At 59.1% G+C, this 27,871-nt stretch overlaps 1 protein-coding gene across 1 annotated transcript; it reads right to left on the bottom strand.

Moving 5' to 3' along the window:
• Positions 1 to 20,752: 20,752 nt before the first annotated feature.
• On the bottom strand, positions 20,753 to 22,890 carry DIO3 (iodothyronine deiodinase 3). The gene has a single exon (XM_045452124.1). The coding sequence runs from the start codon at positions 22,733 to 22,735 to the stop codon at positions 21,815 to 21,817; it is 921 nt and encodes a 306-aa protein (XP_045308080.1). The 5' UTR covers positions 22,736 to 22,890; the 3' UTR covers positions 20,753 to 21,814.
• Positions 22,891 to 27,871: the final 4,981 nt, after the last annotated feature.

Raw genomic sequence — 27,871 nt, 5'->3', positions numbered from 1 at the left:
ACATGCCCGGACAGTAAGCTCATGGGGCTAGGGGCTGTCCAGCCATGGTGCTGTAACAAGTAAGAGAAAAAATGTATGAAAAGCATCAGGAGTAACGGTACGGAGTGGGTGCCAGAGGCTTAGCTGCCCCCTTGAGGGAGGAAAAGGCTATAATTGTTTGCATGGGGCAAAGTGGGTCTATTTATGGTCTTAGCGCCCAGCACAGACCTCCGCATACAACAAGCAGTCAATAAATGTCCAGCGACTGGATAGCGTAGTCTTAATGTATCAAGATGCTCTATTGCAAACAACAGAAACACAACTCAGACTAGTTTAAGCAAAACAAAAACAAAAACAAAAACCCCCAAAACTTCCTAAAATGGGAAGTTGATATTTGTTGTGCAGCCCTGGCTTCAGGAATAGCTGAATCCAGGCGCTTAACCACTGTCATTGGGACTTAAGTTTCTCTGCCTTCCGTTTTCCCGCTTCCCTCTCTCTTGGCTTTTTGCACAGAGGTTTCAAAAAGGCCTTCCGACTGTATTTTTGTCCCAGTTTATGATCACAGCTAAAACTGACAGATCTCCGAAGGGTCCATAGAGCAATTCCCCAGCAGTTTTGAAAGGGTGGGGTAGGTCACGGGCCTTGTCCCGTGGCTGGGACCAGCCCCCTTGAGACACACTGAATGCTTTTCCTACAGGCAGAGCGTTCATTACTGAAGGAGGGGAGGGGCATAAGCGAAAACCAAGTTCGCTTCCCGTGACTCCGTTAAAATGCGGATTGCAGGCACAGATTATGGGGATGGGGTTGGAAATCGATTTCTCTGAGCTGTCGGCAAGAGCGACCCCCAAAGCCATCCCCCTCTTCATGAAGCACATCTCAACCCGCCACGACGTGCGTGATTAGCTCCGGAAAGCCACACGACCCAGCCGTGCCGGGGGCCTCTGGGAAATTCCCTCTCCTTTTCTACCCAGAGGGCTGCGCGCGCGGGCGGTGGTGCCCATGCTCCGTGGGCGGGGCCAGCCAGGGGCGTGGCCGGTCCCGGAGGGAGGGCCAGAGCGGGGGCGGGTCCTGCGGGAGCCCCGCCCCATCAGGAAACCCGCTTGACGCGGAATCAGCCGCCGGGACTCCAGGCAGAAACCGCTCTAATTGATACCAGCTGTCATGTTTTCTGTGGCACCGAACAGAGCGGAGACTTACGTTTCACAATTTACTAGCTGAGTTCGTGAGTTTTTGACAGCTCTGTCTCATTTCCGGAAGTGATAAAAGTGTTTCTCCTCTGGGAATGGGGGCTGCACGTGCGCCCCACCCGACGACCTGGGCGACCAAGGGCTGGAAGGGGTTTTGCTGCACAGATGGGGCCTCCAAGATGCGTAAAGCATATTTATGTGACAGGAGTCCCATTTCCTTACGACTGTCCTAGAGTTTCCCAGCCCAAGTCAGAAGACCTAACAGAACTGCTGCCCACCCTTCTCCGGGGCGCTGGAATCTTTAAGCTCAGGGGAGACCAAGAGGCTGGGTGATGATGTCTGAGCGCTTGGGTGAGGGGAGCTACCACACTGGTCTTGTTAAGGATTTCAGTCCCGGGGCCCAGCCCAGAGCGCGAGGTCACTTCCCCGCTGCAGCCAACTGCATTGTTGAATTGGGTGGGTGACCTGGGCAGGCGGGTGAATGGACGGCTGGGGGTGGCTGGGCGGGTGGGTGAATGGATGGGCGGGTGGTGGGTTTGGATGGTCCCACAGATGGGCGGAGCTTCCTGAGCCAAGCTACCTGATTAGGGAAGCGGGTTTTCTGACCTGGTTCTGGCTCTTCCTAGGAAGCCTGTAGTAGAGGAAGGCCTGTCCCTCACACACCGTGAGCTCTAGCAACTCGGAAAGGGACAGGTGACGATTCAAGTTTGCTAGCTCAGAGCCCAACACCCTCCCCTGGATACTCCCCAGGCTCTGTTCCAGAAGGGGAGGGAAAAAGGAGGGCGAGGAGCAGGGATGCAGAGACTGAAGGGACTTACCCTCTGCCCATTCAGACCCGGGCTCCCAATTAGGAGCCAGTTTTCTCAGGAGTAGGTTCTGGAATAGGGAACAGGAATCAGGGAGTTGTTTGCGAAGTCCAGGATCAAAAAACAGGTAGACTCTGGGGCAGGGCTGGGGAAAATTCCAGGCAAGATAATTGGAATGGGAAATTGGACTCCTTGGTTACACACTAGGAAATGTGGCCCTTGGCCGCAGGGTTCCCAGGGTCTTAACATCACACAGCCCTGGGGATGGACCCTCCCACCGAGCTCTGTGTGAATGGCTCCCCGGGGGCTGTGCTGGAGGCAGCCTGTGTCCCCTGTTAGAGGGGATGTTCCCAGCCTGCTCATCCTTGGAGGAAGCCAAGCATGGAAGTCTGGGGCCGTGTGTGTGTGTGTGTGTGTGTGTGCGCGCGTGTGTGTGTAGATTCTCTTGTGTGTGCACACCTGTCTGTGTTGCCTGTGTTGCATGTGTCTGCATGTAGCGTGGGCTACTGGGTGTGTAACTGGGAGAACACCCATGAGCACGGGCGCCGTGTGGGTTTGCGGAGCTGCAGAAGTCCCGTGGAGCACGCTGCCCTCACAAGCCCTCTTCGGCAGGACGTGCTCTGCGCTGCACAGAAACCGCCTTCAGGCCCTGAACTCCCGTCTCACATCTACTCACGTCTAAACACCCAGAGTTCTCTATACGCCACGGGCAGCCAGGAGCTGTTTCTGAACTTCTTGGAAAAAAGAAGCCACACTGTACACAAGCAAAAGCCACCCAGGCCGTGGGGGAGGGCTCTCTGGGGAGACAGGATGGGGTGGGTCTGTGGACTGGCCTGGGTCTGGGGAGGGGCACGGCAGCCCCTGGGTCCTGAAGCCTTTGCTGACAGTTCCCACACTGTCAGCTCTGGGAGGGGCCGGGTCCCCCCACAGTGGGGTGGTGGGTCCAGGGCCTTTGACTGATACCCCCTTGGGGCCTGGGGAACCCCTGTCCTCAGGGACTCTATAAATCCCACTCGAGTTTCCAGAGTTCTCTTGGAACTCTGGCTCTCCCCGACTCAGTCCCCAGAGACTGCCGACCTATGTGCAGATGCCGGGTACGGGCCACAGATTCCTCCAACCGCCTCACCTGCCTTCCCCAACCATGGCCAAATGAGCCTCCTAATGTGTATTGCTAAAACCCCAGGTAGACATTGGGGCACCTGGTAAGAGGCCAAGGCGGTCCCTCCCCCATGGCAAGTGGCGGACAACCTCAGTGGATACGTGCTGTGTGAGCGAGCCGTGGACCACCTTAGCAGTTAGGTGCCACTTCCAACCCATTTTCAGAGGAGAAATCAAAGCACAGAGAGGTTAAGTCACTTGCCCCAGGCCACACAGCTGCAAGTAGGGGAGCACAGAGCCTCTTTCCAGGGTCTGGTCTCTGACCACCCCTGATACGCCTCCCGTCTCCTGCGCCACCAAAGATGTGCCCCTTCCCACACACTGGAGCCCCATTTCTTGCTTTCCCTGTCCTTCTATGTCTCTGAGAAGTCGTCCCGGACTGTCCCGTGGGGCGTAGCCATCCTGCGCTGGCTTTCCTGGGCTCCAGGTGAAGACTGGGTTCACCAAGGCCATGGGAGACTTCCATACCGGCTCCTTCAGCCTGGCAGGGGCTAACACCCAGCCCCGGGCCAACACCCAGCCCCCGGCCAGGCACAGGCGCCCAGGAAACATGGCAGGACTGGGCTGACCCCGTGCAGTTACGGATGAAACAAATCAATCAGACAGAGAAAGCTTCACAGCCACGAGCTGGACCCTTTAAGGCGGGGCTTTGCACCCAGCCTCACACCCTTGACTTTGGGTGCTCTGTTGGCCTTTGTTTACTTAATCAGACTCTCCCCTCCTTGCTGCAGGACACAGGGTCTGGGAGCCTCGGAAGCCCCCAGGCTTATTGACAGGCGGTTCGTTTCTCCAGGAAGACAGGCAAATTATGGGCATGGAAACAGTTGGAATGTAAAGAAAAACGCTTTACCCCTCCACAGGCAAGGAGAACCAGCCACTGGCAGCCGGGTGGCCCCGTCACTCAGCCCAGATGTGGGGCATCCCCTGTAGGATGGCGGGGGTGGGGTAGGGAGGAGTTTAAGTGAATTTCCCTCTAAGCACTCTTCTGCTCCGGCATCCAAAGACTATTTATAACTCTTGGAATTATTTGCTGATACCCGCCGGCTGCTTTTCCTTCTCAAGTGGCCTGTGCAATCTTTGAAAGAATGAAAGGCGATAAAAAAAAAGATCCCTTCTGTAAATGATTTATTTTCTAGACGTGTCCCAGCAATTGCAAACACTTCTGCCATTGGAAGGTCTTAGACCTGGGCCGTATTGTTCACGTTGGGTCTCACTGAGGAGACTGATATTTATTCGGAGGGGAGGGGACCGTGTGGGTGGCAATCCCTGTGGCACAGCGGTGATGACAGCTGACATCTGTCCAGTGCTCTGTGTCCACATGCTGCCACACGCACCTAACTGTGTCAACCCCATCGTTCCTCACAATAACCCTACAAGGGAGCTGTTACTATTATTATTTTCTTTTACCAATACAATAGTTTTTTCCCAAATATCTATTTTACAAATAGAAAAATTCTATGTACAAAGGAGGAAACCGAGGCACGGCGAGGAGGCAACTCATCCTGGGTCACACAGTTCATAACAGGACAGGGATTCCACCCGGGGAATGTGGCCCGGAGGCTGGGTGCTGGGTGACCGTGTCTCTTCCCTGTGCAGGAAATGAGCTGGGCTTGGGTTTTGCACCGCCCCGGGTTCAAATCTCCCCTCTGCGGCTTCCGGGCAGTGGGAGCCCCAGGCTTTGCCTCTGGAAGCATTGCCGCAGGAACAGTGGTGGGGCTGTCCAGGGCAGAGGCCAACTCCGAAATCTGTGGCACTCTTGTTAAGCTTGGGGTGTCTTTATTACCTCCTAGCAAGGACAACCGTGCCAGAGGCCCAGCTCCCTAGAAGCTGCTCCACAGATGCGTCTCGTGCAATCAGTCGCCAGACCAAGCACGTGTGTTTGCAGCTGAGAGGCTGTGGGGGGGGGGGGGGAGGGGGTCGGAATGGATGGTGGGGGCCTCCCAGGGATCTGAGCCGGTCCCGGAAGGCAGTTGGGGCTGGTGGCCTCGGGTTCGCAGGTTCTGGGTAGGGAATGTCAACTGCAGGCTGTCTACATGCCCCTAATACAGATGGAAACACCGAGGGAAGGAAGGAGCTCGCCACACTGACATTAATGGCAGCCAAAGGTTGAGAGACCAGCCCAGCCCTTCCTCGGTAATGGTGATATCTAGAAATACTGCTATTGGCCACTCATCACCGAGCTCTTGACCTTTTACGGGCACTTTTAATTCTCTCTTCGTACACCCAGTGGGACAGCTGGGACCACTCCCATGTCACAGAGGAGGCAAACTGAGGTCCAGGGAAATTGTAAGCACTCGTGCCCTGCACTTTTCATTCAGAGCTTGTGCAGATGTACTGGGGGGCTTCCCGAAGCTACGGTCTTGTTCCACTTTGTCCTCCACCTGCCGCTCAGTCTCACCGCACCCGGCTGGAGTCTGGAGCGCCTGAAGCCTTTCCTTTTGGCCAGCTCCCGGGTCAGCTTCAAGTGTACATGGTTGAAGCGACATAAGATCACGGGGCAGCTCTTGGCTCAGGGCCCTCGACCGAGGCTCAGGGAAGTGGTTTGAAACCCTCCTTTCCGCATATCTGTGTGGGATATAACCTGAGTGCTGGGTGGCTGGGGGCGGGGGATGGGGCACGGCGCGGACAGACCGGGACTGAATGTCAAGGGAGGTCTTGGAGCCAATTTCAGGACCCCCTGTGGGGGGGGGCCGGTGACTCAGCTCTGATCGCCTCTTCCCGCTGCTCAGGTTTATGGGCACAAGGCCCCTGGACAGTGGGTTTGGGGAAAGTGATACATATTCTGGAAAGGAGGAGCCGGCCCTCGGGGCTGAGGATGTAGGCCAGCCGGCGGTCACTTGGACTCGGTGGAGACTGTCCGGAGTAGCGAAGGCAGCTAAGGCCGCTCTTGGCAGCCCGACTATCTGGGCTGGGGTCCGGGCTCTGCCTCTTGCTAGTGGGTAATGTACCCTCCCTGCTTTAGTGTCCCCGTGTGCAAAACGGGAATTAAAAGTAGGTCTTCCTTGGAGCGTGTTGTGACGTTTCATCCAGGGAGCCCACGGGAAGCAGTACTTAGCAGACAGCTCTTATGGGGCGAGCTCGCCTGAGCGCACCTGCTCTAACCCCGGCCCCACCACCACCCGGATCCGGTGCCCCCCCGTGTGACCGATGAGGCCACATCGGAGCCGGGAAGGGCCTCCAAAACACCGAGGACTTTTTTCTCCTCTCTTGGGAGGTGAAATGAGGTAGGACAGAGTCAGCGCACTCTGTTTTTCATGTTAAATTGTGAAATGTTTCCAACCCAAAAGAGTATGGAGAGAAGTATGAGCGTGACCATGGCCCCTTACTCAGACTTAATGCAGACCGCCATTTCTTTTTGAGTTTTAGGCGCGAGATAAGCCTGAGACGTGGCCGCGCCCCCTCGTCCTCCTCCCCCCAGAGGAGACACCCTTTGGGGGTCCGTGTCGTGCACGGGGTGTTTTCACTGCGCCCGTGTGCACGTCCGTCCGTGTATTCTCACAAGTTGTGCATTCTTGCACACACAGTGTCTCTTTGCACACATCCTTCTGCCACTTGCTTTTCCCACTGCCCGTGATGTTCTTTTATGGAGGCAAACTCACATAACATAAAATTAACTATTTTACTGTTTTTTTTTTAATGTTTATGTTTGAGAGATGGGGGGAGGGTCAGAGAGAGGGAGACACAGAATACAAAGCAGGCTCCAGGCTCCCAGCTGTCAGCACAGAGCCCGACGCGGGGCTTGAAGCCACGAACCCTGAGATCATGACCTGAGCCGAAATCAAGAGTTGGACGCTAACCCACTGAGCCACCCGGGCGTCCCAACCGTTGTAAAGGTCACACTTGAGCGGCATCCAGCGCATTCACAGTGTTGTGCGGCCAGCACTTCTGCCTAGTTCCGGAACGTTTTCATTGCCCCTGAAGGAGGCCCCGTACCCGTCAGGCAACCACTGATCTGCCTTCTGTCTCGGGTTTACCTCTTCTGGCATTTCAGACAGGTGGAGTCACACAGAATAGCCACACTGTGTTTCTGAGCTCGACCCCGCTGAGACGCGCACATGTGCTTGGTTCATTGTAGCTGCGGTTCGGGCTCCCTGCTCCAGGATTCCCCGCCCGCACCCCTCCCACGGGCCACGACAGCGCTTGGCCCGCGGGGACACCTCCCCGTGCTCCTGGGACGTCCCCAGCAGCAGCGTTCTCCTTTCCTGAGGCCGCACACAGGTCATCCCGAACCGGTGGTAAAGCGACTGTTTTCTTATTTCTTGGCTTCTGGGCGCGGACTGGGCTTCGCTGGGCAGCCTTTCTGCCGGCCTTGCTGAGTCTGTCCTACAGTCTGACAGTGGCTGGTGCAGGAGGTTCAGGGGACACTGGGATGGCCAGGCCTCTCTTCCTTTCCAGTGGGGCATCCTGCCCCTTACCTGGTATCCCCAGACCCCAAAAGCACGAAAGCAGAAGTGGCCAGGCCTCCCTCAGTGGACCCAAAATGCCCACTGTCCCTTTTGTTTGTTTGTTTAGACAGAGGGAGAGGGCACAAGTGAGCTAGGGGCAGAGAGAGAGAGGGAAAGAGAGAGAGAGAAGCGGGGCGCCCTGCAAGTGGGGCTCGAGCTCACCCACGGCATGGGCTCACCCGATGTGGGACTTTTAAGCTCACGAACCGTGAGATCGTGACCTGAGGCGAAGTCAGACGCTTAACGACTCAGCCACCCAGGTGCCCCCAGACTGCCCCTTTGGTGGCACAGGCAGGTGACAGGCTGGCCCAGAGCCAGAACGGGAGGGGCCCACAGTGGACTGGGCCTTGGGACCATCCCTGAGGACCAGCCCCCACAGCAGGCTATGGGGCCCGAGCTGGCTCCCTTGGTCACACGCAGCTTCCCATGATGCTTCCAGTTCTCCAGAACCCTCCGATTGATCCTGCCCTCCCCACGGGGCAGAGCGTCCACTCCTGGTGACTCCTGGTCCCCTGTGTCTGCGCCAACGGGGGCCGGTGGGGGGGGGAAGGGGCGTGGCTTGGCTGGAGGGGTAACCACTTGCGGTGGCTGCTGTAGCAAAACCACCACCAGGCTGTGGCTGCAAACTACACAGATTCGATCACTTGGAGTCCTAGAGGCGGGAGGTCTGACAGCGTCTCACTGGGCGGAAATCACGGTGTGGCAGGGCTGTGCTCCTTCTGGAGGCTCCAGGGGAGAATGTGGTTTAAAAAATTTTTCTCTTTCCAGCCTCTGGAGGCTGCCCGTGTTTCCTGGCTCGGGGCCCCTCCTCCCTCCTCACGGCCCGCAGCATGGCATCTTCTGTCCTCCCCGTCCCTGTGCCTCCTGCTTACGAGGACCTGTGATGACATCAGCCCCCCCCCACTCCCCGCCAGATAATCCAGGGTCGGCTCCCATCCCAGGATCTTCAGCGTCACCTCATCTGCAAAGTCCCTTTTGCCATGTAGTGACAACTGCAGGGTCCGGGGTTCGGACCGTGGACGTGACTGGGGGCCGTTACTCTGCCCCCACAGAGGTGGTCGCCTTCCCATGTTTGCGGCCATTCTCCTTTCTGCTCCAGGCACCTGGTTGTCCATTTCCCGGCACGTGGAGTTCGCTGTCCGCATTCCTCTGTTGGCTCGTGTGCAAGGAACACGCTTCCGGTCTGCCTTGTGTTTCCGTGGCATCCAGCGGCCAGCAGGAAATCGCCAGCACCCTCAACTTGGGGGTTTGGGAAGACAGTGATAAGGGGGCTATTTGCCAAGGTGCAGAGGAACAGAAAGGAGCGATACCCCAGGCTGGTGACCCGGGAGCCACCCCGAGGGCCTGGGGTAAGGAGAGGACAGTTACTAGGTGGTGGAGAGGGGGTTGGGTGGAGAAAGACCCCAGGAGCGAGGTTCTGAGACACACAGCCCACCTTCCACCACCCTGCCGCGGGGGTCTGGGAACAGTCTCCTCCCTCAGCCCCCTGCTGTCCCCAGGCTCCTACCCGGCCTCCCATCAGCCAAACCCAGCCTGCAGTGCCCGCGGATGGAGAGCCCAGACAGGTTGGAGGGGCTGTGGCTGTGAGTGCTGATGGGTCTGGAGGGATGCGCATAAACACTAGGACGAGTCTCAATCATTTATAGCATCTTTGGTTACAGAGAAAATTTTAATTTTGTTGTAGAGCCGTATTGCCTTTATGTTTGTTCTTTTTTAAATAGGACAATCTCCCCATCCTATTCTTTTAAAAAAAAAAAAAATTGTGTGGGGGCGCCTGGGTGGCTCAGCCGGTTGAGTGCCCAACCTCAGCTCAGGTCATGATCTCGCGGTTCGTGGGTTCGAGCCCCGCGTCGGGCTCTGTGCTGACAGCTCGGAGCCTGAAGCCTGCTTGGGATTCTGTGTCTCCTTCTCTGCCCCTCCCCCACTCTCAGTCTGTCTCTCTCTCTCCCTGAAATAAATAAACATTAAAAAAAAGTTGGGGGGGCACCTGGGTGGCTCAGTCAGTTAAGCATCTAACTTCGGCTCGGGTCATGATCTCGCGGTTCGTGGGTTTGAGCCCCGCATCGGGCTCTGTGCTGATGGCTTGGAGCCTGGAGCCTGCTTCAGATTCCAGGTCTCCCTCTCTCTCTGCCCCTCCCCTGCTCACACTCTGTCTCTCTCTCTCAAAAAAAATTGCGTGTGCATGTATATGCATTTTAATTGTGGTGAAATACGTATGACATAAAATTTACCATCTTAACCATCGTCAAACGTATAGTTCGTGGCATTAAACAGAGTCACGGTGTTGTGGAACCACCACCACCGTCCGTCCCCAGAACTTTTTCATCTCCCCGAACCAAGACTCAGTCCCCTTTTGAAAACGAACTCCCTCTGCCGCCTCCTCCTTACCTCCACCCCCCATTGTAGTTTCTGTCTCTACAGACTTGACCCCTCAGGAGACCTCCTACAAGCAGAATCATACATGATCAATTCTATCGTGAATCCCTTATCTCACTTCGCATAAAGTCCTCATGATTCATCCATGTTGTAGCGGATGTCAGAATTTCCTTCTTTTTGGCTTTAGATGTCTATTTGTTTATTCTCAGAGGGGGTGCTGCAGAGAGAGAGAGGGAGGAAGAGTCCCAAGCAGGCTGCACGCCGTCAGCCCAGAGCCTGATGCGGGGCTTGATCTCGCAAACCGTGAAATCATGACCTGAGCCGAAATCAAGAGCCAGACACTTGCCCGACGGAGGCACCCAGGAGCCCCCGAATGTCCCTCTTTTTTAAGGCCGAGTAATTCATTGTATGTATGCAGACATTTGTAGACAATGTAGGCATCGTATGTAGACATGTTGTCTATCCGTTCATTTATCCACGGGCACTGGGGTTGCCTCCACCTTCTGGCTATGCTGAAGAGTGCTGCCGTGGACACGGGTCTGAAAATATGCATTTAAGACCCTGCTTTCAGGTTTTTTGAGTGTATATACCCACAAGTGGAGTTGGTGGATCAAATCTGACGTTTAAGTTTTTGAGGAACCTCAACACTGTTTTCCACAGCGGCCGCACCTTTTTACATTCCCGACAGCGCGCAAGCATTCTAATTTCTCTGCGTCCTCTCTATGTCCAACACTTGTCATTTTCAGCTTTTTTTTTTTTTTTTTTTTTTGACAGGAGCCATCCTAATGGGTTTGAGGTGGTATCTCATTGTGGCATAGAGATACTTTTTTTTACATACTCTTCTAAAAGGCGTAACAGTTTACATTCCACACTCAAGTCTTTATCCCACTGGCAATCTGTGTGTGTGTGTTGTGCGTGACAGAGATACAATGTAATCTCCTCATTGGTCCTTGCGCCCACGGAGTGATGACACCCCTTCATTATATATGGTGTTCCCACACAAGCATGAACGTCTCCCTGGGACTTCTGCTCTGTCCTGTGGTCTGTTTGTCTATCCTGCATCACTCCCTTGCTTTTTCGTTATCCTTTTACTAAATGACTCTCTTTCCTTATCTTGGCTGTGATGGAATGTTTTTTCCAAAGACGGCACCATGGAGCCCTCTCCCCTAATGGGACTTTGGCACATCTTGCATCGAATGGTGGGAGCCTGTGTCCCCTCTCCTCCCGCAGGCAGACGGGCAGACTTCCGTGACCTCTTGGACCAGCCGTTTGTGGAGCGATGCTCTATAACTCCCCGAGTCATGAAGACGCCATGCACTTCTGTCTTATTCTCCTGGGGTGCACGCTTTTGGAGCCCAGCTGACATAATGTGATGAGGCCCAGATCACACGGAGGGGCCCCATCTCGATATTTCAGCCACCGTTCCAGGAAGTCCTCTGCTGGCAGCTGGCCACTGTCACCAGAAAGAGGAGGAGGGAAGCTTTTGAGTTGCCCCGGCCCCAGCCCCCATCTGGCTGCTCCTGCCTGAGAGACCCTGGCTGAGAACCACCCCGCGGAGCCCAGTCAGCCTCCAGAACGGCGAGCGGTGATGAGGATGTTATCATTTTTAAGCCCTCAGGTTTTGGGGAGATCCTACGGATGAGTGAAACACTCACCTTGTTTTTCTTCGCAACATTTTTTTACCATTCAAAGCCGATTTGCTGATTATTACCACCCAAAGCGTCTCTCTTTATTACTGTTGTCCCCCCACCTGACTGTGCACTCCTCCTGGGCGGGACGTGGCTGGTTCTGTCCCTGGGGAGCAGGAGTCATGGCTGGCTCATTTCAGGCCCGGAATAAATATCTGTCAAAGGAAAAAGTGGATGCACAATGTGTCCTCCCATTCTTTCATGTGGATGCAGGGATAAAGCTCCAGGACCCTCTGGGGGTTTTGTGTGGAGTCCCGCTGGGTTTACAGACCAATCTGGGGAGAACAGCAGTACGCACATCCCTGCACCCAACAGGAACGTTTCTGGGGGTGAGCCTTCCCTGGAACCCCAGTGCAGTCCATTTAAGATGGTGCTGGGGCGCCTGGGTGGCTCAGTCGGTTAAGTGTCCGACTTCGGCTCAGGTCATGATCTCGCGGTCCATGAGTTCGAGCCCCGCGTCGGGCTCTGTGCCGACCGCTCAGAGCCTGGAGCCTGTTTCAGATTCTGTGTCTCCCTCTCTCTGTGACCCTCCCCCGTTCATGCTCTGTCTCTCTCTGTCTCAAAAATAAATAAACGTTAAAAAAAAAAAATTAAAAAAAAAAAAAAGATGGTGCTTAGCAGGGCGCCCCGGGGGGCTCAGTCAGTCAAGCGCCTGACTTCGGCTCAGGTTATGACATCACGGTCCTTGAGTTCGAGCCCTGCGTTGGGCTCTGCGCTGACAGATCGGAGCTTGGATTCTGCTTCCGATTCTGTGTCTCCCTCTCTCTCTCTGCCCCTCCCCCAGTCGTACCTCTCTCCCAAAAATAAATAATAAACATTACACATTTTTTTTAAAAAAGATGATGCTTTGCAGTTTCTAGTTCTGCAATGTCTGTGGGGGAGGATGGGTCCCCACTCCAGACTGCTGTGTGGGGTGGGGTGCAAACACAGGTGGGGGGCGTTGGAGAGAAATTGAGTGCTTTCTCTGGGAAAGGGGTCATGGGATTCAGGGAGCTCAGGCAGCCCCAGAGCCCTGTGATTGGGTCCAGCCATCCTGAGGGCAGGGCTGGGGGTGAGGGGAGGAAGCTCAGGCCAGGGAGGGCAGGGCTGTGGCCGGGGCAGGGCTGGAGCCCCGCCTCTTCCTTCTGGTGATCAGGGCGCCACCAGGGACAGCTACCCTGGGCCGAGACTTGTCTCCTACCCTCCCTACCCACCCAGTGGCGCTTTCCTGCCTCTCCCTAGGGCCTTCGAGGTAAAGCAGCTCCACATAGGACCTTCTAACCTCCCTGCTCATCCCTGCCTGACCCCTCCCAAGGACTTGACTGCTGTTGCCCAAACTTGCCAGGATGTTCTCACGGCCAAGGCTCAGCACACGTCATTCTTTCCATCCCTGGGGCTCTTCCCACCTGAGCTTCCAATCTTTCATCGTACACCTCCTCCAGGAAGCCCTCCCTTGGGTTCCCCAAATCCCAGGCCTTCTGCATTGTTGATTTCTGTCTCTCCAAGGAGCCCAGTTGCTCTGTTAGGATGGGACCAGTTCTTCCTGGTGCTTCATACAGGCCTGGTGGGTATTGGGGGCTCAGTGAGGGTCTGGAGAGTGAAGTCACACACCTTGTCTTCCACACTCACACACTCACTCACATGCAAACACACATCTGTACCGCATCCCCGGCTGAACCGTGAGTTGTGCCGTTCCTTGGCCTTCATGCGTGTACCTTCCCCTTCCTGGCACCTTCCACCCCCTCCCATGCCCTGACTCTGCCTCTGGCCACAGACTGCCTGAGCCAGCAGAGCCCTGGGGTGCCGTGACCATGGGAATCCACCCGCCGTCTTCCCAGCATCCGGCCCGGGGCAAGCAAACGGCCAGTAAGGGGTGCCCACCCTAGAGCAGAGCCAAGTGCAGTGGGAAGAGCCAAGGGCGCGGCTTTGAGGCTGAAGGCGTGTGTCCCGGGGACACTAGCTCACACCCCTGAGCTTTGCTCTCCTCCCAGGAGAAGTGGGAGCAGCCAGAGCGTGGCCCGCTCTGTGGACGGACGCGAGGGGCGGACCCCACTCCCCAGACTCGAAGCAGGTGCGTGCCTGAGTGCACGGGGATGAGCGCGCCGTGTGCAGGCCCGGACCGACGGCCAGGGAGGCCCCCTGGGTGTGCATCCGGCGCCGGTGTCTGGTCCCCTCACCTGAAGGCCCCCACGCTGGATATAACGCTCTGCTGTCGCGGTCTTGAAATTCTGGAGCATTTTTGTCTTTGCGTGGCGTTTCGTGAGGTTGGCCGGGACACTGGAGGGTGCGTGTGAGCGGAGCAGGTGGGGTGGAGGCTCCGTGAGACTCGGGGCGATTCGAGGTACACGCGTCTGGAGGCGTCGGCCACATGCCCCCCAAAGTCTGGCACCGCGGAAAGGGAGAGATGGGGTGCCCCGTGCTCCTTTTCTCGTGGTGTCTCTTTTCTCACCGGCAAACTGACGGCCGAGAACGTTGGGAAAGTGTGCACGTGCCAAGAACGGAACGAAAGACACGGTGGCGTGAACCCCGTGCATCATATGCACCGCCCTGGGAGGGGGGTGGGGGGCACACGCGGGGACAAGCCACGAAAGGCAAGCTGTGACGTCACCGGCTCCACGTGTGGATCCAAAGGCGAATGCTACTGACTCGTGGTGGCTAATTTTAGGTGTCAGCCTGACTGGGCCATGGGGGGCCCAGAGTTTTAGTCAAACATTATTCTGGGTGTGTCTGTGGGGGGGGGGGTCTCCAGATGAGATGAATCTGTGCATGGATCGACAGTATGGAGCAGACTGCCCTGCCTGATGTGGGTGGGCCTCGTCGGATCCGTTGAAGGCCTGGGTAGCACGAAGGCTGAGGAAGGGAGAGTCTGCTCTCTGTCTGGCCGCTGTGGGGCCGGGCCATCAGTCTTGTGCCTTCAGACCCGGAGCCAGACCGGACGCTATGCCGTTGGCGCTCCAGGGTCTCAGGCCTTTGTCACTTGGACTGAAACTTACATCGATGGCTCTCCTGGATCTGCGGCTTGCCGACGGCCAGTCTTAGACTTCTCAGCTTCCATAACCACGAGAGCCAATGCCTTAAAGTAAATCTCTCTGTATCCTCCTGGCTCTGTTTCTCCAGAGAACCCAGACTAATACAGAATTTAAAATGTTAATTTCGCTTTGTTTATAATGCCATTAAATAGGAAAGAAATGCCCCGGCAAGTTGAGGTACCATGAAAGAAAGTAAAAAGCGTCTGTTTTGCACCTTTCACGTCTCTTTCCCCTGTTCTCGAACAAGGGGCCCTGCAAATCATCAGCTGGTTCGGCTGGTGGTCATTCCCCCTTTGCTCCTGGCCTGCCCACCCACCATGCTCAGGACTGTCAGATTTAACGTTTATTTATTTTTTATTTTTTTTTATTTAAAAAAAATTTTTTTTCAACATTTATTTATTTTTTTGGGGACAGAGAGAGACAGAGCATGAACGGGGGAGGGGCAGAGAGAGAGGGAGACACAGAATCGGAAACAGGCTCCAGGCTCTGAGCCATCAGCCCAGAGCCCGACGCGGGGCTCGAACTCACGGACCGCGAGATCGTGACCTGGCTGAAGTCGGACGCTTAACCGACTGCGCCACCCAGGCGCCCCTAACGTTTATTTTTGACAGTGAGACAGTGTGAGTCAGGGAGGGGCAGACAGAGAGGGAGACACCGAATCCGAAGCAGGCTCCAGGCTCCGAGCTGGACACCGGGCTCGAACCCACGAGCTGTGAGATCATGACCTGAGCCCAAGTCAGAAGCTTAACTGACTGAGCCCCCCAGGTGCCCCAGGACTGTCAGATTTCGAAATGAACAAACGATTAAATCTGAATTTCAGATAAACAGTGAATAAAAAAGAAATATCTTTCTGAGTATATCCCATGCAACTTTTGGGACATAGTTATGCTAAAAATCATTTGTTGCTTACCTGAAATTCAAAGTGAATGGGGTGTCTTGTGTTTTGCTCAGCAACCCTGCCCCCCTTTCTCCTCCCAAATGTCTCCCATGTCAACACCGCCCTGGCGCTCTCACCTCCCACCCCCGGACATGGCCCAGGGCGCATCATCTCCAGCCAGAACCTCTGCCTGCCCTGGCCTCCCTGCCTCTAGGTTTCTACTTGCCACAGCCACTCTTTTTGCTGTTTTTAGTTTTATTTTTCTGTCATAAGAGCAATACACATTCACTACAGAAAAATCACAGGCTACAGACAAGCAACAAGAAGAAAGTAAGAAAACACTCATAATCCCACCCACACAAAGACAGCTACTGTGAATTCCTCGGGGTAGATTTTTCTAGAGCTGCCTGTGTGTGTGTCTTTGCAGATATTAAAAAAGATCACACACAACTCACTGCCCAACTCAGACCCACCGTCCTCTAAGCTGTGTTTTCATGTAACCACAGAGGGTGGACCTGGTCTGTGCTGGGGAAATCTCAAGCTCCCTGATTCCTTCTGGCCACTGCCAGGGATGGTGTGCGGCCTGATGTGAACCCCTCCTCATTCTAGGGTCAGAGAGGCCTGTGGTCAAGGCCACTTTCTAGTCCGTGACCTTGGACATCAGTTTGCTAGAGTTGCTATATCAACGTACCACAGACTGGGGGGCTTAGATAACAGAGATTTATTTCTTCACAGTTCTGGAAGCTGCAAATCAGAGATCAAGGTGTCAGCGGACCTGCTTTCTCCTGAGGCCTCTTTCTTTGGTGTGTAGATGGCCACCTTCTTCTCCCTGTGTCCTCACACCGTCGTCCCTCAGTGTGGCTGTGTCTTAATCTCCTCTTCTCTGAAGGACGCCAGTCATACTGCTAAGCACCTCTTTAAAGATCCTATCTCCAAATAAGGTCGCATTCTGAGGTACTAAGGACTTGGACATATGAACTTTGAAGAAGGACGCAATTCAGTCCGTAACACCTTGGCCCGGCTGACTCCAACCATGTCAAGCCTCAGTGTGTTCACCAATGAAATGGGGCTAATAATTATATTCATCTAAGCGGGATGTTAGGATGATCAAATTGAATAATCCCAATACAGCACTTTGCCCAGTGCCTGGCCCCTAGAGCAAATGCTCAGCTGTCATTGCTTACTGTTTCACATGTGGGTAGCCCCAGGGTTGGGGACATCACTTCTCTGCAGAGAGGTGTCTGCAGAGTGGAAGGTGGAGGCCACGGGTACCACGGGTGGAGGCCAGGCTCTGGGTACCTCCCTCCCTCTGTGCCCAATAGTTCATCTCCTTCAGGTAGATGCCTAGAAGACAGCTCAAAGGTCAAAGGCAGATGCCAGCCTGACTCTTGAAAGTGCCCAGTACCCTCTGTCAGTGGCGGATGGACTGGACGGTGGGCCCATCCCCCACCCCCAGGCATTCGCCGCCCCTCCCCCCAGGTCCCCTGCCTTCTTGTCTGAGGCTCATCCCTGAGCCTCCGCAGAGACGCCAAGCTGGTGGCCTAGGCTCCCAAGGTGGCCCCAACGCTCCTCGCTGCCCCTCCTCCTCCACCACACCACCCTCTGCTTTGCAGCCACACCGGGGACTTCTTGCTTCCCGAACACAAGGTACCCTTTCTGGCCCCCACGACTTCTGCATCAAGGATGCCCTTCCTTCCGTGTTTTCCTGGTGCCGTTCAAGACTTACTTATTGACATGAAAAGAGGGGTGCCTGGAAAGAGGGGTACCGGGAGTCCAAAGTTAATGTCAGGCTACAAAAGGATAATCCGGCTCTTGTGATTAACATACGTATTTACAAATGCAGGGGGTGGGGGTGGGGGCAGCCAGAGGCGTTTCCTGGATGAGGCACTTGTGCCTTCAAGGGGCCAATGAGACCTTCTCTGGGAACTCTTTCAACGTCTCTCCTCCCTCTCCCTGTGCCATGTTGCTAAGCGGACTGCAGACCTCAGAAACACCAAGTGTGAGGACGAGGGTGATGGCAACGAGAACGATGGCCGGCTCACCCCCTCCTCCCCAGGAATCCAGCATTCCTTGAGGGCAGAGTGCCTCCTGAGGAGGGGGTGGGGGCTCAGGTATCCGTGCATCTGGCACAAATTAGAGCGCAGGCACAGAGCTGCTTGGACTAGATGTACCGATGGGTGAAGAGTGGTGCTGGGTAGGACTGGCAGGAGAAAGGTGTGTGAGGGTGGCGGGGGCGGTCATCAAACACCGAGCATCGTGATCCTGATTATGGAGCCCGTATCTGGGAATGTGCTCATACACCGTTGTCCGTAGGCGAAGTGGAGTCTGGAAGGAATCATGCCCAGCAGTTCACAGGGGCTATTTTCCCCGATGAGGCAGGAGGGAACCTTGAGGTGTTAGCTTTCAAACAGTTCCAAACACTTCTGATCCCTCCTTCAGGAGAAATACATTTCACATTAGCTACCCCTTGAAACACAAGTTTCCCAAACGGAGGTTACCCTGGGTGAACTGTTTGCTCGTAGTCACACTGTATTTATTCGATCTCAGTTCTTCAAAAGGCTTGACTTGATCTGCTCAGTTGATTTCCTGACCTGGGGGCTGGGTCCTGACTTGCAGCTTGAAAACTCCTGCTCTCAGTGAGGCTTGTCTTTCTCTGCCCAACCTCCTTCTCTATTTAAGATTTAATACTGAGAATGGATTTATGTATTATCTTCCTATTTTTTACTTAAAAATAGAGAAGAGAGAGCACTGGGAAGGCACAAAACAATAAAACCAAGTAGACTTTCTAGAAGGCAGTGCAGCAAAATATAGCAAACCAGACATCTTTAAGGACGTGCGTGTTTTGACGAAGCACTGTCGCCGTAAGGAATGTGCTAGTGGGCTAAGTCGTGTGGGGCTGTGTGCACGCGCAGCTCACCCCCATTTTTGTTTATAATAATGAAACCTCCCTCACACATGAAGGGCCCTGGAGCCATCCCTGGCTGTCCATCTGATGATGTGGCAGTGGGCGCCGTTCAAGGCTTATTTATTGGCATGGAAAGAGGGATGCCTGGAAAGAGGGGTACGGGGAGTCCAAAGTTAATGTCAGGCTACAAAAGGATAATCCGGCTCCTGTGATTAACATACATATTTACAAATGCGGGGGGTGAGGGTGGAGAGGGGTGGTGAGCGGTGGGGGTAGCCAGAGGCATGTTTCAAAGCGCTCACGCCCTGAGGTTACCTTGGGTTGGTGTTATTTTCTCCGAAATGTTCTGTTTTCCTCGATGAGCACGCACTCACATTTTATAAGAAGGAGAGATTTTTAAGGGCAGAGAGAGAAGAAAAGAAGAAAGGAAAGGAAGAAACGACGGAAAAGGAAAAGAGAAGGGGAAAGATGCAGGGGAGGGAGAGTGGGAGGCAGAAGAGAACGAAGAAAAGTGGGGGGAGGGGTGCCGGAATCCCCCCCTGAAGCCGGGAGCCAGCCGGCCGCGCGTGGGCAGGTCCGAGCGCCCAGGGCTGGGAATTTCGGTCCGGGAAGCCGGAGGAGGCCCGGGGGGCGCAGGCACCACGGGGAAGGGGGGTCGCACAGCGCCCCCAGCTAGACAGACCCCCAAGCGGCGGGCCAGGACCAGGAGCGGCCCCGCGGTCCCTGGCCGCCCTCCGCTGCCTCCAGGCCACTAAACCCCGACCCGGGGCCGGCGCGGGCCGGAGCTCTGGGCGGGCCCTCCCCCCGTCCCTGTGGCTTGCTCCGGATTCTTGCTGGGGGTTTTGGGGTGAGAAGAAGCGCGCGGGAGGAGGGGGAGGGGAGGAGATACAGAAATACCATCTGTGCCAATTTTTCCCTTAAAAGTTATTTTTTTTCAATTTAAATACTTTTAAAGCAAAAAAAAAAAAAAAAAATCCCAGCTCAGGGTGTCAGTTCCAAAAACTTTTCACAGAGGAGCAGCGTGGGGGCTGGGCGCGGAATCCGAGGCGGCGTTGGTGGAGCGGGGGCCTCCCTCTTCCATCCCGCCTGCTGCAACCCCCCCCCCCCCCCCCCACACGCAACGGGCGCGCTTTCGCGCCCAGGCGCTCACTGACACTCCCTCCTTCCCATCCCGCGACCCGGACGGTCCTGGCCTCCCGGGCCCGGGGAAGTTCGGCTGCCCCGCTCCCCCCACTCCCGGTCTGCACTCTCGCCTCAGCGCCCTTTCTTCCGCACCCGCCCCCCGCCCCCCGTTCTGCTCCAGGTGTCGCTAGCAGAGGGAGGTGGGAGCCGCGCTAATCCCGTGCTCCCAGCGTCGCCCTCCCCCCAGGGAGCCGCAAGGGAGACGGCGAGCGCCGAGACTGGGCGGGAGCGCCTGGCCGCGACTGTGCACGGAGATCGGTGCCGAGCGCCCCGGCCCCCTCCCCACCAACCCCCGTCCGGGCAACTGCCACCCTCCTCTTTCCGGAGTCTCTCGGCTCCTGCGTCTCGCTCCCCGTCTCCACTTCCCAGCCCCGAGCGCGTCGCGGGCGGTGGTGGTGAGGTCTGGCTGGAACTTGGCGAAGCGGAGGAAGAGGGGATGTCCTGGCAGGGGGCGCACCCCGCTCCGCTCCCGCCCCGCAGTAGGTGCTGCTGCTGGTGTGATGGCGTTGCACGCCCGCCCGCCGTCCCTCGCCGTCCTCCCTCCCTCCGCCAACCTACGCTTTGCCAGTAGCACCTCCCGCGGACCCCAGCAGCCGGGCGGGGATTGGAGGGTAGGGGGAGACGATGCTGCAGGTGCAGGAGGGGGGCTAGGGTGGAGCCAGGTGTGCAGAGGCGCCCCAGGTGGCCAGGAGCCAAGTCCTACCTGGTCCATAGCCCCCTCTGTCCCCCGCACCGCCCCCTCCCCCACACCGTCGGGCGCTCGGAGAAGTTAGACGGGCGGCTGCAGGGGCAGCAGTAAATGCGCTTGTGCGGGCGCGCGCGCGCGGTGGCGAATAAGGACCCCTTTGCCTCTCCCGCCTCCCTCCAGGACCCCGCCCCGCTCCGCTTCTCGGTTTTTCTTCCGACCCCACCTCCTCCACCCTGGGTGTGTGCGTGCGTGCGTACACCCCTGGGCACCGCCGCAGACCCCCTTTCTTATTCCTTGCCCTCCGGCGCCCCTGCCAGCGTCGGCTCCTTCCAGCCACCCTTCCCCCCAGGGTCACTATGGGGACGCGAGGGAGAGATTTGTGTTTAATTCCTGTCGCTATTCAGAGGAAAGAAAAAAAAAAAAAATAAATAAAGGGACCAGAGGCAACCCGAAAGCAGTTTACTTCAAGCTTTTATTACTGTAGCATAAAAGAAGTTTATATACAGGGAGTATTTCCAGCAAAACACTCACAAATGGCCTTGGAACCAGGGGCCTCCCACCTCCCGGCCCCACAGTCAGCAGCTCTGCCTACGGACGAGGCCCTCACTCGGGGTCCCTAGGCTCTCCCCTCACCTCTCTCGCCCTGGACTCCTCCACCCACACCCCGTTTCCCAGGCGCCCCAGCTTCTTCCCTCTTCCTGGGGCGCTGCGAACCTCGCCAGTGCCTGTCAAGCTGGCTTCCTCTGGCCCCGAAACCGTCCCCCAAACGCCCTCTCTCTCCCCCTTTATGGTGGCTTCCTCCCGGAAACCCGGAGTACTTTCCCTCTCTCGTATTTGGCGCTGCTGCAAGCCCCCTGCGGCTCAGAACCAGCTCGTGGTCAAGACCAGTTAGAGATAGCTCGTCATCAGCAGTGGGGCTCGTGAGCACCCCAAATGAGGGTGGGGGGGGGAACGACCCTGCCCACCCTTCCCCATCCCAAGCCCCTACCCCCAGCCCAGGGACAAGAAATAGACACAAAAGCAGCAGGGCACCCCCTCCCTGGGAGCGACAGGTGTGGGTGCCAGGCAACTAGGGTAAGCCGCGGGCGCTGCTGGAACCCAGCTGTGCGCGAGGGTGCGCGGGCGCGGCCGAAGTCTCTGTGCTAGGGGCTCTGCTCCCGGCTGAAGGCACGCTGGCTCTTATCTCTGGGGCGGGGGCGTGAGAGAGGCAGGGGCCTCCGGGGGTGGGGGGAGGACAAGTGGGGTGGGGGTGGGGACACAGGCAAGGGTGGCGTCACGTTAGAGGCAGCCAGGCAGGTACAGGGGAGGGGCGGTCACAGCCACAGAGTCCAGGGAGGCGGGAGAGGCTTTTGGGGCGGCTTGGCTGAGGACACGGGCTCAGCCGGCCACCCGAGGCTCAGCACGGCTGTGTCATTGGGCCCTCGGCAAACCTGACTTGGTTTGGGGCGTTTGCACGTGGGCTTCGAGGGCTCGAAGGCACCGTCCGCCAAGTTCGGTCAACGGTCCACTGATTGTCTATACTGGACGCGGCTGGCCGCCTCGCAGCTGCGCATCATAGCGCTCCAGCCAGGTGCGCAGCTCGGACACCTGGTAGCCGTCGGGGCCACGGCCGCCCTGGTACATGATGGTGCCATTCTGGACTACGTAGAGGCGCTCGAAGTAGGCCCCGTAGGCCGAGCTGCTGGAGTTGGCCATGGTGTCGAGGACGAGAGAGCAGCTTGGCGCACCTTGCTGCAGTATCTGCGCCGCGCTGACCCGGTCCTCCAGGCTTCGGTGCTGTGGGATGCTGTAGGGCGAGTCTGTGGTGACCCAGCCGTCCGACGGGTGAGCCTCCTCGATGTAGATGATGAGGAAGTCGACGTCGCGCTGGTACTTGGTGACCAGGCGCTGGAAGGCGCTCATGCGCGCCATGAACGGTGGTCAGGTGCAGCTGCCGAAATTGAGAACCAGCGGGCGGTTTCCCCTCGCGTAGTCAAGGATGTGCTGGTTCTGGAAGCCGTTGGGCAGGACCACCTCCGAGTTGGGCGCCGGGCCGCCCTCGTGAGCCTGCTTGAAGAAATCCAACTTCTGGCCGTGCCACACGGCCTTCAGCGACGCCAGGGTGCACAGGCGGTTGTCATCGGACACGCAGACCGGCGGGTCGTCGGGGGGCACCTCCTCGCCGTCGCTGTCGAGCTCGGCGGCGGGTTCGGGCTGACCCCGGCGGCGGCGGCGGCGGCCCAGGAAATGCTTGCGGATGCACAGGAAGTCGAGGAGCCAGAGCATGAAGGCCGTGCCTAGGAAGCGCGGGAAGAGCACGAGGCACGAGGCCGTCTGGGCGCACAGCCGCAGGGAGTGAAGCAGCAGGGAGCGGAGCATGGTGGCTGCCGCCCCCGAAGCCCCCTGGGACCCGCGACCCTCCCCCACCAGCGACCGCGGGGCGGCCCGGCGAGGCATCTGGGCCTCGGCCGTGCGGGGAGCTCGATTTATAGCCGAGGCTTCAATTGGCGGGAGACTCCACCTCCGGCCGGGGCCCGCCCCCTTGCAACTTGAGCCCGGAGGGATCACCCAGCGGCGCGGCCAATGCCTCGGAAATCGAGGGCCGGGGGCGGGGCGGCCGGGCGGGGGGCCGGCGGGGGGCGGGGCCGGGCCCCGAGGCCAGCTCCACGGGGGCGTGGGGGGAGGGTGGTGGTGGTGGCGGTGGCGGCGGGGGACCCCGGTCGCGGCTGCCACCCGGGACGGGGAGCTGGACCGGGGACCCAGGCGTCCGCCGGGGAGATCCTCCGGCCAGCGCTCTAGCGCTGCGTGCGGCCTCGGTCCTGGCGGCCCGGCCCCGGCCCCGCGCCCCTCTCGCCGCGCACCTGAGCCGAGCTCCCCGGCGGCCGCCGCGCCGCGCCGGAGCTCCGGTTCGCTTCCCGCGCGCCGCCGCCAACGCCGCCCCCGCCGCTGCTGCTCGTGCGGGGCCGCTGCCCAGGTGCCGCGGGAGCCCGGGGCCGCGGCCGCCGCGCTGCTGGCCCCGGCTCCCGCCCCGCCGGGGGACGCGGGCCCGCGAGGAGGCAACTTCGGGCCCCCGCCGCCTTCCCCGTTCGCCCGCGGGCGCCGCTCGCCTCCCGGAGCCCGCTCGCCCGCCCGCTCGCCTCCCGCGCGCGCTCACACTCGCGCCTCGCACACGGCCGCCCCCCGCACCGCCCCGCCACGCACACCGCGCTCGGCGCCCCCCGCCGCTGCCCGAGGCCGCCGCGCGCCGTCCCGGCCGCGCCCGCCCCGTCCCATCTCGTCCCCGTTCGGCGCCGCCGTTCTAGGGTCAGCGGCCTCCGGGGCGCAGCGGGGAGGTGCGGAGGCCAGGGCCCGCGGGCCGGTTAGCGCCTGGCGCCGGAGACGGGAAGGGCTGGGGACAGCGGCGCCCGTGCCTGCGCCCCAGCCGACCCGGGAGCGCTTCGGGCGCGGGGCGCCGCGGGCGCGGGGCGCGGGGCAGCGGGCGCGGGGCGGCGGCGGCCCCGGCGGCTCTCCCACTAGGGGTAGCTGTTGCCTGAACGCCGAAGCGCTCCCCTCTCGCCGCTCTCCTCGCCCGGCGCGGCCCCGGCCGCCGGGCGCACCCGTCCCGTGCGTCCCCGGACGTTGCTCTCTGCCCCGGGAACGTCGAGACTGGAGCGCCCGAGATGAGCCACCTTCTCCGACCCCGAGCGCTGCAGCTCCACTCACCGCGGAGGCGCCTGGACGCGTAAAGTGCGTACTTTCAACCGCGAATGAATGTTGAGGCTTTTAGGGGTGCGGGGCGACTCCCCAACTCCACGGGGGCCCTGGTCGGCCCCGCCGCCGAGTCGGAGACCATCCGGTTCCTCGCTTGCGCTCGGCGCGGGGCCGGCGACTTGGGCTCAGGGGCGGCGGGGCGGGGAAGTGCCTTGACCTGGGGTCCCCGAAGCCCGGAGCGAGCCCCGCTTCGCCTTGGCTCGCCTTGCCCTCCGGGGTGAGGTCTGGGCCCGGTCGCAAGCGATTTGTACCCGGTCCCGGGGAGTCGAGCCTCCAGATACGCCCTCGCGGTAGCGGGGACTTTTCTGGGGCGGCGGTGGCGGAGTCCGGGGCCACTGCTGCCACAGTCCCGTGCGCTGCGCGTCCCGGGGACCAGCCGCCTAACTTCTATCCGGGACGGAGACGGCGCTCGCGCCCCGGGCGGAGGTGGGAGCTCGCTGGGCTGGGTAGGGAAGAGGGCGAATCGTTCCCAGCGGCGGCAGCGGCGGCGGCGGCGGCGGCGGCGGCGACGACGACGACGAGGGAACAAGTCTGGAGAAGTCAACTGCAGGGCAAGGAGCCCCCACCCAGGACCCAGCGGGACCCCGCGGGCGCGAGGGCACACACCCCGCTTTGGGCGGAGGTCCTTCGCTCCGGTTTTCGCGGCCCTGGCGGGATCCTCGGCCGCGTAAGCTCCCCGATGGACCCAGCAGTGGCTCCAGCAGTCAAGACCCAGAGTGGAAGGCGGGGTGCGCTCCAATGTAGCCCCCTTTCTGTATCTCCCGCCGGGGTGATTTCTCTGCTGTCTGGATCAGGGGTTTGGGGCTGCACAGCCCCAGGAGCTCTCTGCCTAGAGGAAAGCCAGCCTGGTCCTCACTGTCCCTCACCACCCTGGGTAGGGGGCGTTCAGGTGGGTTAGGGAATTCTCCCTGAGCCAAACCTGGCTGGGACGGTGGGGGGGGGGGGAGTCCCACTGGGCTGCACCCCTCTTCCCGCAGGGCACCCCTGAGCTAGCAAATTGTTTCCTTCCTGTTTCTTGCTCCCCCTTTTGGGTGGTGTGTGTGGTGAGGGAAGCCTCTTGCTTGGCAAGTCTCCGAGGAGATGGTTGGGGGTCTGGGTTGCTGCTCCCCGGCAGGGGCAAGGGGAGCCCCAACTTTTGTTGGAGAAACTTTCAAGCCCTGATTCCTTGATTTTGGGAGGCAGGGGAGGATGCCAGTCTAGGACCTGTGCCCTGCCCCCACCCACACAGAGGCTGGGACAGGGCCATGGGGCAGCCCTCCCCACCTTACCATGTTTAGTCTCAGAAAATGAAAAAGCCACTTGGGGCCGGGGAGAGCCTTTCGTGCCCCGGGGATCTGGTGGTGATGCTGGTGGGTGTGTGGAAGCAGTAGTCTGGGGTACAAGTGAGACTGGTCCAAGCTGGCCTGCCCAGCCAGCAGCACCCAGCCCCCATGCCTTCCAATCCCAGGGAGGCTTTGGGTGGGGGGGGGGTGGGGGGAAGCAGTGCTTGGCCTTCGGGCTGTTGCTGCTCTAGGGGTTCTGCTTGTTTCTTGGGCCGACAGGCTACACTCCATACCTCAGGATTCCAGAACATTGGACACGGTGCTCAGGCCCTTCTGGCTCCCACGGCCGCTTGTGCAGGGGAGGACAGACCCAAGATGCAGGTGCTCCCTGGCCTTTGGAAGCCAGGCCTGGGCTTGGCGACTCCCTCTCCATCCCTGGCTTCTCCCTCTCCGAAACCCTCTCTCATCCCCAAGCGTCCCAGTTGCACCTTCCTCCCCTCTTCCCAGGGCAGAATGTCAGCTCCACCTGGATCTGGCCCTTCCTGCCAGCTGCCCATCCTGTCCTGGCCTGTCCTGGGGGTCAGCAGTGAGAGTCTTGGTCCAAGGCCCCTGGCCCCAGTGGGCCTGGCAGGCTCTGAACTGCAGAGTTGAAGCTGGGGCTGTTCCCCACGCTTCTGGGTCTGGCTCGGCCCGCCCCACCCCCCCTTCCCGCCTGCCCTCTCACGGCTCCAGCAGGGGGCGGGCAGGGGAAAGAAAAGGAAGGACAAGTTGAACTGGGTCCATCTGGTGTCCAGGAGCAACTTGAAAGGGGCTGGTGGGGGGGAGGGGACAGGCGTTGGGGGCCTGGCTCAGCCAACGGAAGGTTGGGTGGCCTCCTGGCTTCCCAGGCCATTCTCATGGGGCTGTCTCCCTGTGCAAGGGAGGCCTTGGGGGGTTTGCCCAGGCTTTGACCCTTCCCCCGCAGCGTCCTGTGCAGGGCTTGGTGGGCCTATGGTGGGCCCGGGGAGCAACTCCCGGTGACCAGGGATGTTGCTGCGGAGACTTCCCATGGGGACGGGTTGGGCCACCCTTCAGGCCTCCTAGGGCTTCTGGGGGAGATGAACCAGCCTGCACACCTGGCCAAAAGTGGGGGAGAACTTTGAGTATGTCCTGGCTGAGCCCTGGGTCACAGCCGTCCTTGGCCACTGACCCTTGGTCTCCCCTTCCATTGGCCTCTTGGTACTCTGGAAACTCCTGGGTGCTGTCCCGCCTCTGAGCCTCCACTCATGTCCTCTCCTGGCAGCTCTCTTCCTCCTCCCCCGCTGCCTTCCCCTCGGCCTGCACCCAGCCTGCCCTGCCACCCGGAGGGAGCTGAGACTTCCCTTGCCCTCATCCTTCCTCCTTTGCGCGGCCTCGGTAGGCGTGGGCCTCACCAGGGTTTTCCGTAGCTGCTGCTGCTCAGGCCTTGCTTCTCCCCGGTTGGCCCAGTCGGGATCCTTGGCAGTGACCTGATCCCGGCACCCAGGACAAGCCCAATAAACCTTTGTGAAGCGAGTGAATGAGCGTGGCGTGGGGTTACTGGAAACTCGTTGCAGGAGAATTCCGAGGTATTTCATTCCGTTCTCTTGCCTGCTGGTAGCCGCGATCGAGGTGGAGGGTGGAGGCAGTTAGGGCCCAGTGAGGTCCCCCAGGGCCCGTGCCAAGAGCAGGCAGCCCCTGGGAAGTCCCCCTTGGGTTTGGTGTCAGGTGAGTCCTGCCATCCCCTGGCCAATCTGTTTCCCTTCCTGGGAGAAGCAGGTCCTCCCACGGGCACCCGGGCCCTCCCGTCAGCGTGCTCATTTGCTTCGAGAATGACTTCTTTCCAAACTTCCTTCCGCCTCCCTGGACTCCAGCTTGGCTGGGCTGGACTGGACACCCTGCAGGGGGGGCGGTGGCTGAGGTCTCACTGGTCTGGTCTTAGAGGGTCCTCAAGACATCAGGTCTCCCTACCGCCTCCCATGACGGGCCCCAGCTGACACCTTCCATGCAGTTCCAGGCAGGAACGGGGGAGATGGTGGTGGGGCAGGTTGCGAGCCGGGCCACGAGAGCTTGTGAGGGTCCCGGGGCCTGGACGCCGCAGGGGTTTGGGTGGCATTCCAGGGTTAGAGGCCTGGGGCTCCTGGCCACCTGCCGTGTGACCTGGGCCTGCCCCTTCTCTCCTTTGGGCCTCGGCCTCGTCGACATTGCAAAGAGATTGGGTGGCTACTCTCCAGCGCTTTCCCTATGTTGTCCCTCCACCACTCCAGAAGGTTCTAGGATGTTTTATAGGACTTACGTGCTGCTTCGGGGCTGGTGGCACCCCCACTGGAAGCCAGAAGGCACTGTGGCCTCGTGGCCCTGTGACTCACTCCCGCCCGGCCTTTCCGTCGCCTGCCCTGCCCCCGCCACGGCTCTGGCCCCCCACATTCTGGCCCACCCCTCCCCTCAGAGCCTGGGCGCTGGCGTTCCTGCCCCGAGTGCAGACACAGCTCTTGGTGCCCGGCCAGGCCCCTCTGGACGGTGAGCCGGCACCTGCCAGAGGCCCTGTATGGTGGCCTGGGGCCTTCCTGGGGCTGGAGGGGTT

This window comes from Leopardus geoffroyi, chromosome B3, assembly GCF_018350155.1.
Source record: "Leopardus geoffroyi isolate Oge1 chromosome B3, O.geoffroyi_Oge1_pat1.0, whole genome shotgun sequence".
NCBI classification, from domain to species: domain Eukaryota; kingdom Metazoa; phylum Chordata; class Mammalia; order Carnivora; family Felidae; genus Leopardus; species Leopardus geoffroyi.
Note: the sequence above shows the minus strand (reverse complement) of the source record. Positions and strands in the feature narration are given on the sequence as shown.